The sequence below is a fragment of the Sceloporus occidentalis genome, unplaced genomic scaffold (genome assembly GCF_023333645.1).
Source record: "Sceloporus occidentalis isolate IW3139 unplaced genomic scaffold, rSceOcc1.0.p SCAF_14, whole genome shotgun sequence".
Classification (NCBI taxonomy): Eukaryota; Metazoa; Chordata; class Lepidosauria; order Squamata; family Phrynosomatidae; genus Sceloporus; species Sceloporus occidentalis.
The window spans coordinates 3,970,438-3,988,774 of NW_028316994.1; the positions used below are offsets into that span (position 1 = coordinate 3,970,438).

At 43.6% G+C, this 18,337-nt stretch overlaps 1 protein-coding gene across 2 annotated transcripts; it reads right to left on the bottom strand.

The window, feature by feature from the left end:
• Positions 1–1,787: 1,787 nt before the first annotated feature.
• Positions 1,788–14,254, bottom strand: RABEP2 (rabaptin, RAB GTPase binding effector protein 2). 2 transcript variants are annotated; one of them, XM_089480457.1, is made up of 12 exons: positions 14,232–14,254; positions 13,402–13,620; positions 12,574–12,695; positions 12,370–12,489; positions 11,336–11,656; positions 8,530–8,625; positions 6,423–6,521; positions 4,995–5,138; positions 4,694–4,871; positions 4,026–4,037; positions 3,857–3,927; positions 1,788–2,107 (listed from the first exon to the last, which is right to left on the bottom strand). In XM_089480457.1, the coding sequence occupies exons 1-12, from the start codon at positions 14,236–14,238 to the stop codon at positions 2,045–2,047; spliced, it is 1,452 nt and encodes a 483-aa protein (XP_089336583.1). In that variant the 5' UTR covers positions 14,239–14,254; the 3' UTR covers positions 1,788–2,044. The 2 variants fall into 2 exon arrangements, with proteins under 2 accessions (XP_089336583.1, XP_089336582.1); XM_089480456.1 differs by lacking the exon at positions 14,232–14,254 and having other exon boundaries at positions 13,402–14,077.
• Positions 14,255–18,337: the final 4,083 nt, after the last annotated feature.

Below are 18,337 nucleotides of genomic sequence, written 5' to 3' on the forward strand. Positions count from 1 at the left end.
GCAAGAGAATGATCAAAGAAATGGGTTGCTGCTGAGTAAGGATAGCAAAATGCCAACACATCAGAAAAACAAGCAGAATTCCTCAATACCTGTTTTACTTCAGTTCCCAAAAGAGGACTATGTGCATCCATGCACCTGCAGAGACCTGGATGAGGGATCTGAACTGCAAATCAAGGCTGATAAGGAGATAGTTAGCAAACACCTAGCTATAGTAAAGGCATTCAAACCTGCAGTGCCAGACTTGAAATACTGAAGGAAGATGTTGATTTACTCTGAGCTACTTGTCATTTTTTTAAAGAGACAGTACAGTATGTGAAATGGTTGAGGTGATGATTGTAGCAGAGCAAACACTGTCCCTCTCTTCAAAAAGGACAAAAAATAAAATCTGGGAACTGCAGATCAATCACCCTGACCTCAATACCAGGAGAAAATATTAAAATAGAGGTCTATTTGCAAGTATCTGCCTGACAAAAAGCCACCTTGAGTTCGTCAAGGACAATCCTGCCAAATAATCTTACATCTTTTTTAGTAGTTTAATAGATGGCGGGAATGATGTAAATGTCATTTGTCTGGATTTCAACAAAACATTTGAAACATTTGATGAAGTCTCCCATGATATTGTGATTAGTAAGTTGATGAAATGTGGAATAAATGAAAACACTATAGATGGATCCATAATTATTTGAAAAGACGGTTCAATGGCTGCACTTCAAACATGAAGTCTCAAGCAGAGTGCCACTTGGTTCTTTCCTAGGGTCATTATTCTTACATATTTTTATCAGTGACTTAAACGGTGGGGTAAGGAAATCCTTATCAAGTTTGCAGGGATAGCTAACACACTGGACAATTAGGAACAGGATTAAGGATTCAAAAGGATCTTGATAAACTAGAAAATTGGGCTGAAACGATAGAATGAAATTCAACAGAAACAAAGACAGCATTTTACATTTAGGACACAAAAGCAAAATGCACATGAATAGGATAGGAAATACCTGGTTTAGCAGTAATGCACATGAAAAGGACTTTGGGATTATTGCTGAACGTGACCCAGTCGTGTGATGCTGCAGGAAAGGATGCAAACAGGATTTTAGCCTGCATTAAAAGATCCATAGTTTCCATGTCAAAGGAAGGAATAGTCCCATTATATTCTGTGCCAGTCAGGCCTCATCTGAGTACTGTGTTCAGTTCTGTGTGCATCATTTTAAGAATGATATAGCAAGTTGGGGAGAGCCAGTGTGGTGTTGTGGTTTGGACATTCGATTACAACTCTGGAGACCAGGGTTCAAATCCCTGTTTAGCTAGAGGGAACAGCTACAGGGCTGTTTGTCCTTTTTGCTGCAAACACAGCTACCCCAATAGAAGACAGTGGCAATCATCAAGTTGTGCTGTTCTTTTTAAGCAATTCTCCACTGCTGATTTCCACTGCACTGTGTAAAGTGTGCACCACAGATAAACCAAGGAATACAGCAAAACCCATTGCCTCCCAGCACATATCATAGCCATTAGCAGCTTTCTGTTTTTATCAGTTCAAGTATCCCACCCACACCCACTCCTTTCTATTTACCTATATGAAAGGAGACCAACCCAGAACTCTGTGGTTTTATGAGCATTTTTATGAGTCTAACTCTGGGATATCTCTTTACGATCCAGGAAACAAGCAGAAAATTAAACTTGATAACCACTTTGAAAGGTTTTTTTACCAAGGAAATGAAGCTTTATGCTAAAATTACTACACCACTTTGCCATCTATTTATTCAACCCAAGAAAGAAGGAGACACAGACAGAGAAAATACAAAAATGTCCTTTATTGTGCTCTGGAAGCTCCAGTGTCAGTCAGTATACAGAAAAGAAGGAGGAATGGGAGAGTCCAGTTATCCTACCTCCAGAGTTTATTGCTCTCCTAACTCAAGCAGAGTAGATGGGCCTGTAGAGGCTCCTGCAGGACAGAGATGACCCCATTTGGTGCCTGGCGGACCAGAGTTTCCCTGAGATTCCCACAGTGCTGGGGTGGGGAGGAAAGAGGCCAAGCCTCCCCATTCTCAGTCTAAGCTTCTGACCTCTCCTGAAGGTTGCTGCATTCTCCCAGAGAGGGAGCATCAGTCTGTGCCTGTAGTACAAAGAAGGAGGCAAAGGACAGTGAGTCTACAGTGATCTCTAAGCCCCCATGAGTGCAAAAAGGATTGGAAACATCCAATGGATGTGGTGTAGAAAACAGAAAAAGTCTCAGGATGTGGAAAAGAAAGATAATTTTATTATTGAGAAAGCATTTCAACCTGAAAATATATATATTTTAACTATCTTCTTCAGATTACAATTTTAAAATCAACCTGCAGAGATTTTAATGAGAGTGTCTCCAAAGTTTATGCCTATGAGTTGCCACACATAAGCGTTGGCTACACTCTTTTTAGAATACCTCAAGATTAATTTTAAATTTGTAATCTCCTGAAAAAGGCCGTAATATTTTCAGAGCAAAACACACTGGGCTGTTTTCAAGAATAAAATCATCTTTCTTTTCTACATCCCAGAGACTAGCAGAATTCCTTTGTGGGCTACAATTTCCAGAAAACCCCAACCAGCATGACCAGACATTACCCACCTCCAAGGAACTTTATTAATCTCTACCAAAAACACATATCTAGAAAGAGCAGCACACGCCCTCCTCAGCCACAGCAAGAAAGTCCAATCCATCCCCATCTTTCTAACTCCCACCACAGTGGGTTACAAGCATCACATCACAGCATTGCTCTTGTCCTATAGAAAACAAAAACAAAAAAACCCTCAGGCTTTTGTCCATTCTTTTAAACTCTTATATGCTTTCAATCATGTTTATTACCAGAATTAATAAGATGTGCCTCTCCCACTTCAGTGAGCCATATAGGACTATAGTTGTAGGACTACATGGTAGAATGAGGTGCTTTGAGGAGATGTAGACCTACACCAAGTCATTACGCATTCATATTTCAGTGGCATTGCCTGCACCCTTTCAAACTCAGCTTCTTGTACTTACGGGCAAGAAATTTTAAAAAACTTTAAACTGAGTTTCTGAGGATGCTAGATTCTGTATACCTCATTGCAATAGCAAATACACACAACCCTTTTATAGTCAGAGCAGCATACAATGTAATACAGATTTTTCAGTTTTCAGTGGAATTATAGCCCAGGCAATTAAGGAACTCAGGCGATTAAGGAACATGTGCTGTGGTCACTTGAGGACAAATTTTGCTAACCACAGTTGAGGGTAACAGTATAGCTGTCTTGTGTTGACAGGCTGGACAAAGTTACCCAAAAATCTTTGCAGGTTCTGAAAATGTTTGAGTTAGAGGCATTTCTCTTTACCTCTTCCTTGAGCTAAATATGAACTTTCTTATTCAGCATGATTCCTCCTTCCCATCTTCCACTCAGCTCCATCTCTTGGGAGTCATTCTAGAGTCCCCAAATGTCTCTTGCTCAAAGCACAGCTCAAATTGTAAAGCAGGCCTTTCCTGAGGCAACAGAGTTCATTTTCCCCTGATATGATGCCCTATGGATATTTTGAACTCCCATCATCCCTGACCATTGGCTAAGATGACTGTGACTGATGGGAATGGCAGTCAAAAACATCTGGAGGGTGCCATGTTGGGGAAATGCTTGTATACTCACTTGTTAAAAAGCATACAGTGCAACTTTTTCCTTCCCAGGGAGAAAGCCTGGTGTTGGAGCAGCTGGGAAGGGAGAGTGTTTCCCTGCCTGCTCCAAAGGGGGAGAAGGTCCAACTGGGTGTTACCCCTCCTCTGGGGTGTCACCTGGTGCGTTCCACACCCCCTGCAACCTGCTGCGATGCCACTGTGGAGGGGAGCAAAGAGGAACTCAAACAAACCTGGGTTCTATCTGTCCCTTCCTGGCTTTGCTGCAGTCTCTCCATCTCACTCTGGATACTATTCAGGGAGGCTGGAAATTGAGAAGGAGAAGAGGCTCAGTCTTTGATGGTGGTGTTCAGCCTCCAAATGTAAAAATATACACCAACAGGACAGCAGAGAACAACTTACCCTGCAAAAGCTCTTCCAGCCACAAGCAGGAGAGAAAGGAGAGACAAAAAGAGAGACAGAAATAAAATTATTTACATTCACACACTAGAAAGATATTTCAAATCTTTTATCTCCAATATCAAGCTTCTAAACTGATGATTCCCAAACTTTGTTCCTTAAGATGTTTGGGGCTTCAGCTCCCAGTATTCCTGACTGCTGGCCAAGATGGGTAAGGCTTGTGACAGTTGAAGTCCAAAGCGCCTGGAGCATAAAAGGTTGGGAATAACTGTTCTAAATCAACTGTGGGAAATCTCAGGCCCCAGAGCTGAATTGCTAGAGCCCCGATCTAGCCATCAGGTTCCGCTGATAGCCAGGCCATGACTCACAACTTCTGTATGGCTTTTCTCCCCTTCTGAAAGGACTCTTCTAAGGTTTAGTTACTGATAGCAGGGGTTGGTGCTCAAAAGGTGTGTTTGGTCCCATTCCTTTGCCATTGGTCCTGTTCATCACTGGAATACAGCTGCTGAGAACTTCTCTAACAATGAATGTAGTCCACAGGTTGAGGCTCCCCACCTTTGTTCTAAAAGCACAGACTACTAGGGTTCGGAGGGCAATTGGAGGGCAGCCTGTTCCAATTCCTGTTTATTCCCTTCCCTCCCAACAGACAAGGCCACTGTTCTCCTGCCCACCTCTGTCCTCTTGCTCTTTTTCAAGTGCCCCCTGCAGTCTTGACTGAGATGCTGCTTCTTCATCCAACCGCTCTCTCAGGGACACAATCTCGATTCGCAGGCGCTCAGCCTGATGCTCTGCAGCCCGGAGCTGGGAAGCAGACTCTTGCCTCAACTGATGCACCAAAGCCTGAAGCTCCTGAAGGAACATGGGAGAAACAGCCCTATGTATGTATAATGATATGATTTTGGCCAGCCTCACCCCAACATCCATTGGTCTCACAGCTCATCCCCACACAAGGAAAAGGCAGATCAGAATTACCGGAACAGTACTAGGCAAGCTACTGCTAACATCATCCTTAGTCGGGCAGGGATCCTGAGAACAAGCACCACGTAGTCCTTCATTCTCTGCACTGAGACGCTGCACTTCATAGCTCAGGCGCTTGTGAGATGCAGCCAGATCAGCCTGGAAGACAGGGAGGAAGGTGAGATTGTGTGTGCAGGAAGGTGGAATGTGAGAAAAATGAATATTTTCACCCTTTAATTGGGGTTACTAACAATGGTTTTAAAGGATAATTTATACATATACCTTTGCGTGGAAGTTTCTGAATCTTGCAACAGCAAGTTATCCCTACTTATACTATATTTTTCATGGGCTGGACAGGTTAAAAAAACATGGGAAATCCAACTTGGCTGAGAAATAGGATTTAAATGTAATCAGTAAAAAACAAATAAGCTTCCAGTCCAGTCATCAATATAATTGCATGACAAGAGGACTGGGCAAAGCAAGGCTCCAGATGTTGTCAGACTGCAAGTGCCAGCATGACTTCCCATTGGATAGGCTGGTTGGGGATGTAAAACAATAATTGAGGGATGTGTTTTGTCCCTATGTGCACTACAAGGTCTCCAAGCCAGCATTCCACAATGGTGGTAAGAAAATATAATATATAATCCGCAGCACATGGGGTTGGAACTGATTGCAATATAATAACACAGAGCACCATTTGTCCCACACAGCCAAGGCCACTACATCCTCAGTGATATGCTTCAGTATTGACACAAAGAACCTTCATTTGGCCCAAGCATAACATAAGAGGTCTTCCATCAGTGTAACATTTGAGTGCTGCTTTAGAGAGCTGTTTCCCAACAACTCCCACACTAGGGCTATAAGATTTAAACTGTCCTTCATCTTACAACCTTGACTTCTCCTTTCTAAACTACAGTCCTGCACCCCTGGGATGGGCTCTGCAACCATCTTCAATAGTGGGCCAACCTTATTTGAGACTCACTCTACTGCATGTTTTGGAAATGTGCCTTTTTTGGACTTCAGCTCCCAGAATCCTCCAGTCTGGATAGGCATGTCACTGCCTGTTGAAGAATGTGATGTAATTGGGGAAAAAGACACATTTCCAAGCTAACTTCCAATTTCCAGGAAATCTGCTCCTGATCTTCCAGGATCACTTTCTTGCTACACAATTAATTTAAATTCCATTTTAAAATATTAAAATGGCTGCATCCAGTGACTGCATCCTATGGAATTTACAGTTTTGCAATTTTGTGAGGCACTAGAAGTCTCTGGCAGAGAATTCTAAATACTTCACAAAACAACAAACCCACAGATTCAATAGATTGAAGTCATATATGTTAAAGCGGTACCAAATTGCTATTAAGAGTATAATGAGAAAGTGGCCTCATCTTCTTGCTACATTGTGGCTGATCATTAATACTGCCATGCATAAGCTCAACTCACCATCTGCTCCTGAGTCTGGCGTTGAGTTTCGCTCACCGTAGTTTGGAGGGCTTGGAGAAGATGCTCTGAGCTTTGGACCTGAGTTAAAAGAACCTGAACCTGTTAAAAAAAACCAGGGAAAGGATGAATGATTCAGAGAAGGTGAAAGTCATATTTTATATGAGAGTGAACATGGTGAAGTGCAGGGGTGAGAATCAGGCAATTGGTTGCGTTCCTGTACAGCCCTTGCCCACCATTCAGAATCACCATATCAAACTCATTTTTCTCCAGAAAATATTTTCATTGGTGTGTGTGTGTGTGCGTGTAAGCAAAACCAACTCTACAGAAACCGTTTTAGCCCCCATATGTATCCCCCCCACCAACAGTAAAACATACACGTCAGAAAGTGATCAACACTAAACTGAACAGCTGAAACATACATTCTAGTTACCTCTGAGTGGTCCAGCACAACTCACTGAGGGACCAGAGGAGCTGAAGAGGACTGCGCCTACCCCTGGTGTAGCAATTAAGATTTTAGGCTATAGAGAGTGAGGCCTCTGCCACTAGGTAGATGGGTTTTGGAGCTCTTGTTAGCATGATGGCCAAATGTTTACATCTGTTCAGTGTAGAGAGAGTTCATTTGTATTAGTAACCTTCTAAGATACTTTTTACATTAGCTTGGCAATGTGAGGCTGCGAAGGAAATGGGGGAGTGAATTTTCCTTTACTGGACACTTTTGTGTACAGTTCTCATAGCTATGAAGGAGAAAATGGGTCACCCATACATGCTTTGGTTTTCACTGTTTGTGCTCTATACTCCTTGAGACACCCAGGTGCCCCATATAGCCAATGCTGGAGAATCTGATTGTTGACCTGGGTAGAATTAGTTTGGGAGCCCAGTTCTACCATTGGCAGTAAAGGTCTGCTGGACCTTATCAGCTTCTCTCCTGTGTACCATCTGCTGTATCATTTACCACCAATAAAGCTTATACTATAGCAGTAATGTATGTCAGTGTTCAGCAACCAAAGAACTCTTGGGGAGGCCTGGAACTATACCTAGTTCTAGCATAGACCTAAACTGCTGCCACACTACAGAATTAATGCAGTTTGCCACTTCTTTAACTGTCATGGCTCCATCCTATGGAATTCTGGGATTTTTAGTTTTGTGAGATATTTAACCGTCTCTGTCAAGAGACCTCTGGTAACACAACAAACTACAAATCCAAAGATTCCATAATGATGGAGCCATGACAGTTAAAGCAGTGTCAAGCTCCATTAATTCTGCAGTGTGGCAACAGTGTTCTGACTGGACGTGTGTGTGTGTATCCAGAAATCCCAGAGATCCAAGCTGAATTCTGGAAAGGAAGAGAGGCGCTAGAGACCACATAGCAAACATATAGTGGATAATGGAGAACACCATTCCAGTCAGAATACTGCTGGCACACTGCAGAATTAATGCAGTTTGACACCACTTTAACTTTCATGGCTCCATCCTATGGAATACTGGAATTTGTAGTTTTTTGTGGCACAAGAGCTCTCTGATAAATATTTCACAAAACTACAAATCCCAGAATTCCACAGTACTGAGCCATGGCAGTTAAAGTAGTGTCAAACTGCATTATTTCTGCAGTGCAGATACAGCCACAAAGTAGAGAGACCCAAACTGAACTCCCTACTCATTTTCAAAGAAATAGCCGTTCGTCTGTATCAGTATACAACAGCATCTTATGGAACATTTCAGACTATCTGAAAAACAATTGTTGCATTAGCTTTCATAAATTCAGTCTACATGATCATGTCCACAGAGTGAGAAAGCTGTGGCGAGACATTTATACCTGCTCACTGTTATGGAAATTCATAGGTAGTCTTTGTTCAGTAGCTCTCTCTTTTTCTCAGCCCAGGAATGAGCAGTAAGTGGCCCTCCAGATGTTAGGTCTTACTGCTTTGGATACAGCTGACAGAAGATGTAGTCCAACCTCATCTGGAGGGCCACTAGCTGCTCTTTGTGGTCTTAGCTTAACTTATCTCCCAAAGTCATTGCAAGTATAAAAGGGGGTGGAGAGACAACTTAATATTATTGTTCTACTAACACCAACCAGCACAGGTCACAGAAAAGACAGAAAACACACCTGCTTGCTACATTCATCATTGCTACGTCTCAGGGCCTCCTCCACACTGGTCTTTTCCCGTCTTGCTGCTTCCAAAGCCTCACGTTGCTGCTGCACCTGGGAGAAGAGAGCCAAGGACACAGTGAAGGCTGGAAGCCCCCTGGTATCCTGGAGCTTGGAAAAGTTACCTTTTCCGACGTATAAGACTACCCCTCTTTCAACGCACACCACATAAACATTTTAAAAACATCAGATTTGATTTCAATATGGTAATTTTAATTCAAATGCTTATGACATGCACTTACTTAGCAGAAAAACTTGTTGTATACAAAGCCTGCTTGGATTGGTCAGCTCTCCCTGCCTGCCCAGCCCTTCCTGTCTCCAAGACTATCAGAACGGTAGTGCAGATTCTCCAGTCCAGCTCAGAGGTTTCAGCACCTGCCCTATAAGACGACCCCCGACTTTTGAGAAGATTTTCTTGGGTTAAAAAGTAGTCTGATACGCCAGAAAATACAGTACTTTTTTATCTATAATTCCAAAAGTACAGTCAAAAAATATTGGGAAGGGGAAGTGGAGCACAGTGCAGTGGTTCCCTACCTTTGATCTTCCAACTGATTAGAACTTTAGCTCCCATAATTCCTTACTATTAGCCAAGTTGGTTGGGGCTTCTGGAAGCTGAAATCCAAACCAAATGGAGAGCCAGAGGTTGGCAACCAATGAGTTAGAGTGCAGGGGGTTGGACTGGGTGGCCCTTGAAGTCTCTTCCAATTCTATGGGTAACTAACTCTGCAACTAAAAAAATTAGGTATCTAAAACCTACTATACGTATACTTCAAAGAAATGCTGAAGTGAGAGTCCTACAGTTAAAGTGAAGGGAAATGCTATATCAGGAAGCTGGCAAAATAGTGCAAAGGTAAAATGTAGTTTAGCCAAATTTACCAGATGCTGAACACAAGACTTGTTGGTGACCCTGACACAGATATAAAGGCATAGAGAGAAGTCTCAGAACAAAATCAAAGCACCCAAGACACTGCAAAAAGATGAGACACCAAGACTAGCCAAACCTTTAGTCAGCAAAATTGTCACATCATGCCAGCCAAACAGGCACCAGCCCAAAAAAGCCAAGGTCCTCTAGCCTGGGGTGCAAAGGAACAGCTGGACTGGACTTATCCAAACCTTGGAATGTGTGATTCAACAGAACACTAATTTCAGAAGCTGTCCAAAGTGAGGGGCACTCCATGTTAGAGGTCTTAGAGAAGGGCAGACTTTTATGGTAGCAAAGCCCGATGTAAAGACTCAAAAAAGAGACAAAATCTGGAATTTCCTAACCAGAAAGCTCCCTGGTGTCTGTGTTATTAGATCTGATTTGCTGTTGTTGTGTGCCTTCCCACATCTTATTAGTCTTTACAGTGAAATGTTGCATGGTAAAACTCCACCGCTTAGCTGGAAAACATCTCAGACTGTAGCTATTCCCAAACTTGGTGACAACATACAAGAAACTTCACCATGTTGTCTAATAGCCTTAATCAATCAAGACATAAAGTTAACTTCCATTTTTGCTACTCACATAAATAGTTTCATTAGAAATTATAGTTAGGCTGTTTAGATTGGCTTTATGCCAGGCAGGTGCCTCTCCAACTCCATTCATCATACACCATCCCACCCTATCTCACCTCCCACTTTCTTTCATTTCCCTCAATGTGTTGAAGGGTTTTGATAGAGTGGATTGGGGTTTACCAGACATGCAGCAAAAATGTATAGTTAGTTGACTAATACACTATATGGGAATGGTGTTGGTGTTAAAAGGGGATGGGGAGCAGATTTCAAGATTAAAATTTCAGATGCTGGCTGGTTTCACATCTGGTCTTTCTCCTCTTTTTGACCAAGACCTGCTTTTACTAAGGAAAATATCCTTAAACTTAATCATAAATGGTATCTCACTCCTCTTATGTTAGTATGTAGAGAGATCTTGTAGCACCTTTGAGACAAACTGTAATAAAGAAGTTGGCAGCATGAGCTTTTATAGACTTCAGTCTACTTCCTCAGATGCAAGCTACAGGAAAAGAGATTCCACCTCAACATTAGGAGGAAGTTCCTGACAGTAAGGGCTGTTCCACAGTGGAACACACACCCTCAATGGAGAGTGGTGGAGTCTCCTCCCTTGGAGGTCTTCAAACAGAGGCTGGATGGCCATCTGTCGGGGATGCTTTGATTGAGAGTTCCTGCATGGCAGAATGGGGTTGGACTGGATGGCCCTTGGGGTATCTTCCAACGCTATGATTCTATGAATCTATGATACAGTGGAGTGACTCCACTATATGCATCTGACAAAGTAGACTGAAGTCTATGAAAGCTCATGCTGCCAACTTCTTTCTTACAGTTAGTCTCAAAGGTGCTACAAGATCTCTAACAAGGCTATATCTTTGAATTCTTCATCTTATGTTAGTCAGAATGGTTAAAAATGTTGCACTAACTGTTGGTGAATTAGGCATCTATTTGCAAATGTGGCTAGAATATCCAACCCTTTATAACTTCTGATCTCAAATACTGGATCAAATCACAGCCATCATGAAGTAAAAAGTGAACAGCTGTAGGTGTCTTTTAATATCCCCTCTGTTTATTTACAATAATAAATCTTTACAGCAGAAAGATGTTATCACATTTTGCTTGGTGAAGGCCCATAGGATAATAGCTAATAATTGGAAGGAAGGTCATGTATCAATGGTTGATTAGTGGTCAAAAATCTGGGACTCACTTCTCATGTGCTAAAGCACCATTTGCCACACTATTCAGTACACTCCATTCCTGCACATATGAACATACACACCTGCTCATGCAGTTGTGTCCATTCTGCCACAGGCACCAGCTGGTACCCAACTGGTGGCAGATAGATGGTCTCTGGCACCAGGGTCCCAGTGGAGGAAGCGATTGATGTAGTCTCAGGGCTGGGGGCACGCCTGCGTCGAACTAGAGGCCCTGGGCTCGGTGCCAAGGAAGAAAAAGAGGCGATAGAGACACTATCAAGGCTACGTGCAAATTTCTCAGCCACTCCTCCTTCCTCCAAGGTAACATGGTCATCTCCAGTTGCATCAGAAGGTGCAGCATCGGCATCAGCAAGCAGAGATTCAGATGAGCTACGTAAGGAATGCTGAAGGAAGAGGAAGGGAGGTGTAAGGATGAACCTACAGAGTTAAGATGTCCTCAAGCAGCAGAGCTTATTTGGCCACTCCTTATTTGAAATACAGCTCTCAGAATCTCTAAAGCTAGCCTAGCCATTCTGGGGAATTCTGGGAGCTGCAGTTCATGTTCCCAAGTTCTGCAAAATACCTACTGCAGAGACAAAACCCTATACCAGATGGAAATGTGGCATCTGGGTTGGATGGGCGGGTGTTACCAAGAATTAAGGGAAAGACCTGTTGGTGTCTGGGCCATGTAATTTTGAGTTTGCTAAGAGAAAACATCTAATTTGCAACTGACGACTGCTTTCCTTCAGTGTCTCATGCAAGATATGTAGCAATCCAGTAAAATCTAGCTTATCTTGCCTTTGCTCAATGGCACTTACCAGCCCAGTCACTCAACTTTGTCTCATTTGTAAATTTGCAGTGCTAGCCATCTACTGGCACAGAAAGACTCCTGATGCAACCAGATACAGACTTGCAGCCCTACATTGCTGCTGTCACAAACAGCAAGTCTGTCTCATTTCTTTTCTCCAAATGTCCCTCTGGCACATTTTGTGGGAGATTCTTCTATTCCTCCCTTTTGTTCTGCAGCCTGCATTCTCACTCTGTTCTGAGCTGCTTTAAGCTGCCCATCACTTTCCCTCAGCTTCTTCTCTCACCTTTCCACTTCTCCCCATCTTACCTGCTCACCCTGAAGCTCCTGAACCAGCCCTTCAGCATGGGCTAGCTTTGCTTTTAGCTCAGCAATTTCCTGCTCCATTGGAAGCACAATGGCCCGGAGCCGCTGAGTGTCCTCTTGGGCCTATGGAAAAAATACAAGAGTCTTGATGCAAACCTGAACTCGGCACTTCCCAAAAGATACTTGCTGTCCACCACCACCAGTTACCTTTTCCATCTGCTTCTCCAAGGAATCCAGGGGGTTGGATCTTGGCAACAGGCGGCTCCAAGCATTCTCCCGGCTGCTACGCTCCAATGCTGAGAGGCGAGCCTCATAGCTGGAGATGGTGTCTGTGGAGGAAGTCAAGGCTTGAGGAAACACATACAAGAGACCAGCCTAGAAATTCCCAATTCTAGGAACTACATAGAAACATAGAGTTGGAAGAGACCGCAAGGGCCATCCTGTCCAACACCCTGCCATGCAAGAACTCACAATCAAAGCCCCCCCCCCCCCCCCCGACAGATGGCCATCCAGCCTCTGCTTAGAAACCTTCAAAGAAGGAGACTCCACCATACTCATAGGCAACTTGTTCCACTGTTTAACAGCTCTTATTGTCAGGAAGTTCCTCCTAAAATTTAGGGGGGATCTCTTTTCCTGTAGTTTGCATTCATTGTTCTGGGTCCTATTCTCTGGAGCAGCAGAAAACAAGCTTGCTTCATCCTCAATATGACATCTTTTCAAATACTTAAAGAGTGCTATCATATCACCTCTTAACCTTCTCTTCTCAAGGCTAAACATACCCAGCTTCCTGAGTCGTTCCTCTTTTCAGACCCTTCACCATTTTGTTTGCCCTCCTTTGGACCTGCTCCAGCTTCTCAACATCCTTTTTGAATTGTGGTGCCCAGAACTGGACACAGTATTCAGGCAAGGCCTGACTAAGGCAGTATCGAGTGGCACTATCACTTCCCTTGATCTAGATACTATACTTCCATTGTTATCCTAAAATCGCAGTTCTACACAGGCTGTTTCCAGCCTGAGAGCCAGGCCCCGCCATACCTTTTAAGATGGCCTGAAGAGAGGCCACCTCCTCCTGCCACTGGCGCTGGACAGCCTCCACAGCCTCGTGTTTCGTGCCTTCGCTCACGGTGGCCACAGTTCGAACCGTCTCTACCTCGGCCAACGCAGCCGCCAACTGCTCCCGCAGGCTTTGGATTGTCTCTTCAGGGTCTGCATTTGCGGGGAGTTCTGGATCCTCACCCAGCGTCTTCTCCGCTTCTGGGGAAGAGTAAAATATAAATAAAGAGAGACTCAGAATGAAACTGGATTTGAACTCAGGACTCATGCCCAGCGCCTTCTCTGGTTCTGGGAAGAACGGGATAATCAAGACTAGGACTCAGAATGAAACTGGGTTTGAATTCAGGACACACACAGCGCCTTCTCAAGTTCTGGGAAGAGTGGAAAAACAAAGACATTAAATCAGAACGAAGCTAGATTTGAACTCAGGACCGGCTCAGCTCTCCCTTGCCACCCGCTCAACCTCCACTGAGTAACCCCTGGCGATGCTTGCTGTTGCTGTGTGCCTCCAATGGGGCACATCCTGGGCTTTCCTTGGCAAGAGTGGCTCAGAGGAGGTTGCCATGGCCTCCCTCTGAGGCTGAGAGAGTGTGACTTCTTGCCCAGGGTCACCCAATGGACTGATTCCCAGCACTAAACCCCAGTCATGGAACTCCAACCCAGACCCTAACCCTTGCCGTGACCTCTGACCTTTGCCCAGCCTACGTGACATCATCAAGAGCCCCCTCCCTCAGAGCCTCGGGGGCGTGGCTTCCTCTGCCCCCGCCCCTCCTCCTGCCGCCGCGGAGAGGGGAGGGGGCGTTCGCGCCTACCTTCCATTCCGCGCCAACTGCCAAGGCTTCCCTGCCGATTGCAGCTGTGACGGCTTCCCGGAGGCCGAGCGGAGCCGGAATTGCCCGAACGGAACCGGAAATAGCCGAGGAGTCAAAACGAGAATGGGCGAAAAATAAACTACTCCAGGGATGCTCACGGAAATGGCCGAAAGCACCCGAACAACCCACCTAAGCACTCTCGTCAGCGCCGAGGCGAAGATTCCCGAGGCTTCCCGAAGAGAGCCGAAGCGGGGCTTCCGAAGCTGTGCCTTCCTTTTCCCCTCAGAAATGCCTTTGATATGGGTTCCAAGACACACTGCAGGAATAACCCAGTTTGAGCCCGCTTTAACTGCCCTGGCTCGGTGCTAGGGAATCCTGGGAACTGTAGTTTATTGTGGCACCAGAGCTCTCTCTGACAGAGAAGGCTAAATGTCTCAAAAACTACATTTCCCAGAATTCCCTAGCATTGAGCCAGGGCTGCTAAAGCAGTCTTAAAGTGGATTGTTTCTGCTGTGTGTTGTGTGCCTTCATGTCATTTTCTTGACAAGATTGGTTCAGAGATTGGCTATTATCTTCCCCTGAGGCTGAGAGAGTGTGGTTTTTAATTAATTAATTTTAATTTAATTTAAAAACACTTGAAAAAGGATTGTTTCCTGATGAGAGTAGTATGAGGGAAATGCTTGCAATGTCTGGCGTGAATGAAGCGCACTCTGCCCATGCACAGAGACACTCTTGCCTTTAAATCCAGTGCTCTTCGCCTAATAAAGGAACTTATAGTGTCTTAAAGAACGGAGGCAAGTTGGGTTTCAAGAGGAGCATCTCTTTTTTTCCCGCTAATGGGGGGAAAAAGTCTAAAGAAAGTCAGGGAAGAAAGCGCAAAGGCAGGCCCAATGTTAAACACAAAGAAAACAAAAACAATGGCCAAGGCGGATGTACATAAATTCAACCTTAGATAATGAGGAATTTGAAATAAAGATTTCCCATATCTTGGATCAAACACTGATCAGAACAGAGACTGCAGTCAATAAACCAGAAGATGCATAGGAATGGGAAGGGCAGCTATGAACGCGCCAGAAAAGATCCTAAAGAGTAAAGATATATAGGTCAGCACTAAAGTCAGGAATCATTCATGCCATTTTATTGCCCATCGCCATGTATGACGGATGTGAGAGCTGGACAGTGAAGAGAGTGGATGAAAATACAATTAACTCATTTGAGATGCTGTGACTGCATCCTATAGATTCATATAGGATCCCATGGACAGCCAAAAGGGTCAACAAATGGGTCCTGGAGCAGATCAAGCCGGAAATCTCCCTGGAAGCCAAAGTGACCAAATTGAGGCTGTCATACTTTGGACACATCATGAGAAGTAAGAAGAAAGGAAGGCCACATGCCAGATGGATGGACTTTATTAAGGTCATGAGTATGAGTTTACAGGACCTAAGCAGGGCAGTGGAAAACAGGGGGTCTCAGAGGTGTCTCATCCATGGGGTTGCCATGGGTCGAGATCGACTCGAGGGCAGTTAACAACAAAAGGAAGAGCATAAATACACTAAAGATCCCATCTGATCTTGGAAGCAAGGCAGGATCAGCCCTGGTTAGTACTTGGATGGGAGGCCACCAACAAATATCAAGTGCTGTAGGCTGTATTTCAGAGGAGGAAGGAACTGGCAAGACCATCATGCCTAAGAAAACCTGTGACATTCATAGGGTTGCCATAAACTGACAGGCTTAAAGGCATATATACACACCTACAGTGTCCATCTTCCAGGAGGTGACTTGAAGGGCAGAGGTTAGGAGGCTATGTTAGTTGTGTGACAAATATAGCAAGGGACAGGGAAGTCATTCAGGGCTTTTGGTTTCCAGGTCAGTGAGTGGAAGCAACACTGTGGAAATCATCAACCTCCTTTAAAAACAAAATTGGTTTACCACCACCATCCCTCCCTCTAATTATGACACTATTTAAATTTTAAAGGAAAGTACATTCTGGGAGGGGAAAGATGCAGGAGCGTGTGTTTCAAACAAATGTCTTTAAGGAAAAATACACACCTTTAGCTCAAGAAGAACCCTCTGTTCTGCTTTTTAAAACTATGGTAAGCACTAAGGTTTGTAGCTCCTATTGGGTGCAGGATTATTAGGCTGTTGTCTCTGGTGTTCAGATTCCTAGAAATTATCAAGAAATATGTCCACATTTTAGGATGAAGCTGTAAACAAACTTCAGTCTTATTGAAGCAAAAATCCATCAGTGATACCTTTATTGGCCAAACAAAATACACAATGTACTTGTTGCGAGCAAGTGCATTTCAGTTGGCCAATAAAGGTATCACTGATGGATTTTTGTTTGTATTTGTTAAATGGCCAACACAGCTATCCCTGCATGTTTTCAGTCTTATTGGTTAACATGAGATTTCCAAATTCATTAAGTTCGACCCTATCAACAGATTTGGCAGCATTTGGGTGCGTGGAAGCAGCCTAGAGTCCTCTCAGTGGCAAGTCACACTCAGTCCATGCTCAGAGACCATCTTGCCTTTGTTGTTTAGTGTGTAATGTGTTTCTAATTCAAATCATTGGGGAAGTGGGCACTGAATTTCTATCCAGACAGGTGCTGCCATTGCCTAATTGAAGGGACTTGCTGGATGAGATGAAAACGTCAAATTGTTCAGCATCCAATCATGCATATTGGTCTAAAGAAGCAAGACTTCTCACAGTATAGTTCCTTGTTTTGCCAATTATTGCCACCTTTGCTTCTGCTTGTTCCTTTCTTGAACAATTGGTGCAATTTGTACCAGTTTCTTAGATCTGCCCTAGGGCTCTTCCAGAGTTCTTTTAAAACCAGGGTAGGACTTGAAGTGATCCTATAGTTGGAAGGGCACATTTTCTCCCCTTTTAATTTTTTATAAATTGGATACTGTAGGTTGCTAAAAGACACATAAAATGGGTTCTAGAGTAAATCAAACCTGAACTCCACCAGAAGCCCAGATAACTAAACTGGGACTGTCACACTTTGGAGATATCATGAGAAGAGATGACACATTAGAAAAGACAATAATGTTTGGTAAGGTAGAAAGCAGTATGAAAAGAAGAAGACCACATTCCAGATGGATAGACTCAACCTAGGAAGCCACATCCTTGAGTCTGCAAAACCTGAGCAGGGCTATTGATGATAGGGCAACTTGGAGGTCTCCCATTCACAGGATATAATACATTAAAGTTGACTTGATGGCAGTCAACAACAAAAACCTCTAAGCAGCCCATAGGGCATGGATGCAGTGGCGTCACTAGGGAGTGCAGGGCATGCAGACAGCCCTAGGTGACATCTTAAGGGAGGTGACCACCACCTCAAACATCTGCATTTGGGCAGTAATGGGCTATGGCTGTGATACAGTAATTGCCTGTATCTATTTGAAATCCTGAAAAGATGGTGAGTGGGGTGAGGCTCAGTAGGAGGAGAAAGGAGAGGCCCTAGTTTTTTTAAAAATAAAGTTTTCATTTATTTTTTAATTAAAATTGTCTTTAAAAACATCACATTTTACCAAATTTTCACTTTAATCACATAACACTATGTATATGTAATCACATCTATTCTGTGCACATGATATTGTACAGTGGGACCTTGGTATCCACTGGTATTTGGTACCAGGACTCTCCATGGATAGCAAAATCCAAGGATGCTCAAGTCCCATTAAATACAATGACATAGTAAAATGGTGTCCCTTACATAAAATAGCAAAATCAAGGTTTGCTTTTATGAATTTATATAATTTTTAAAAAATTTCAAGCCGTGGATGCTTGAATCCGTGGATTAAAAAATCCGTCAATATGGAGGGCTGACTGTAATTTAAAGATAAAATTTTAATTTTGCCAGTTGTTTTATGTCACAGTTGTTACCATTACATTTAGTGATATATGGGAATTATGATTCATGAGTAACATGAATACAATAAACATTACTAAGGGTTCTGTATGATGTGGTATAGAAAGAGAAAGTCAATGGAGGGGAGTGGCACCATAAGTTACCACACTGGGTGACGCCAACCCCAGTGATGCCACTGCATGGATGTGGGTTTAATTGATTGCCACGGAGTAAGAAAAGGCAGAAACAAGGC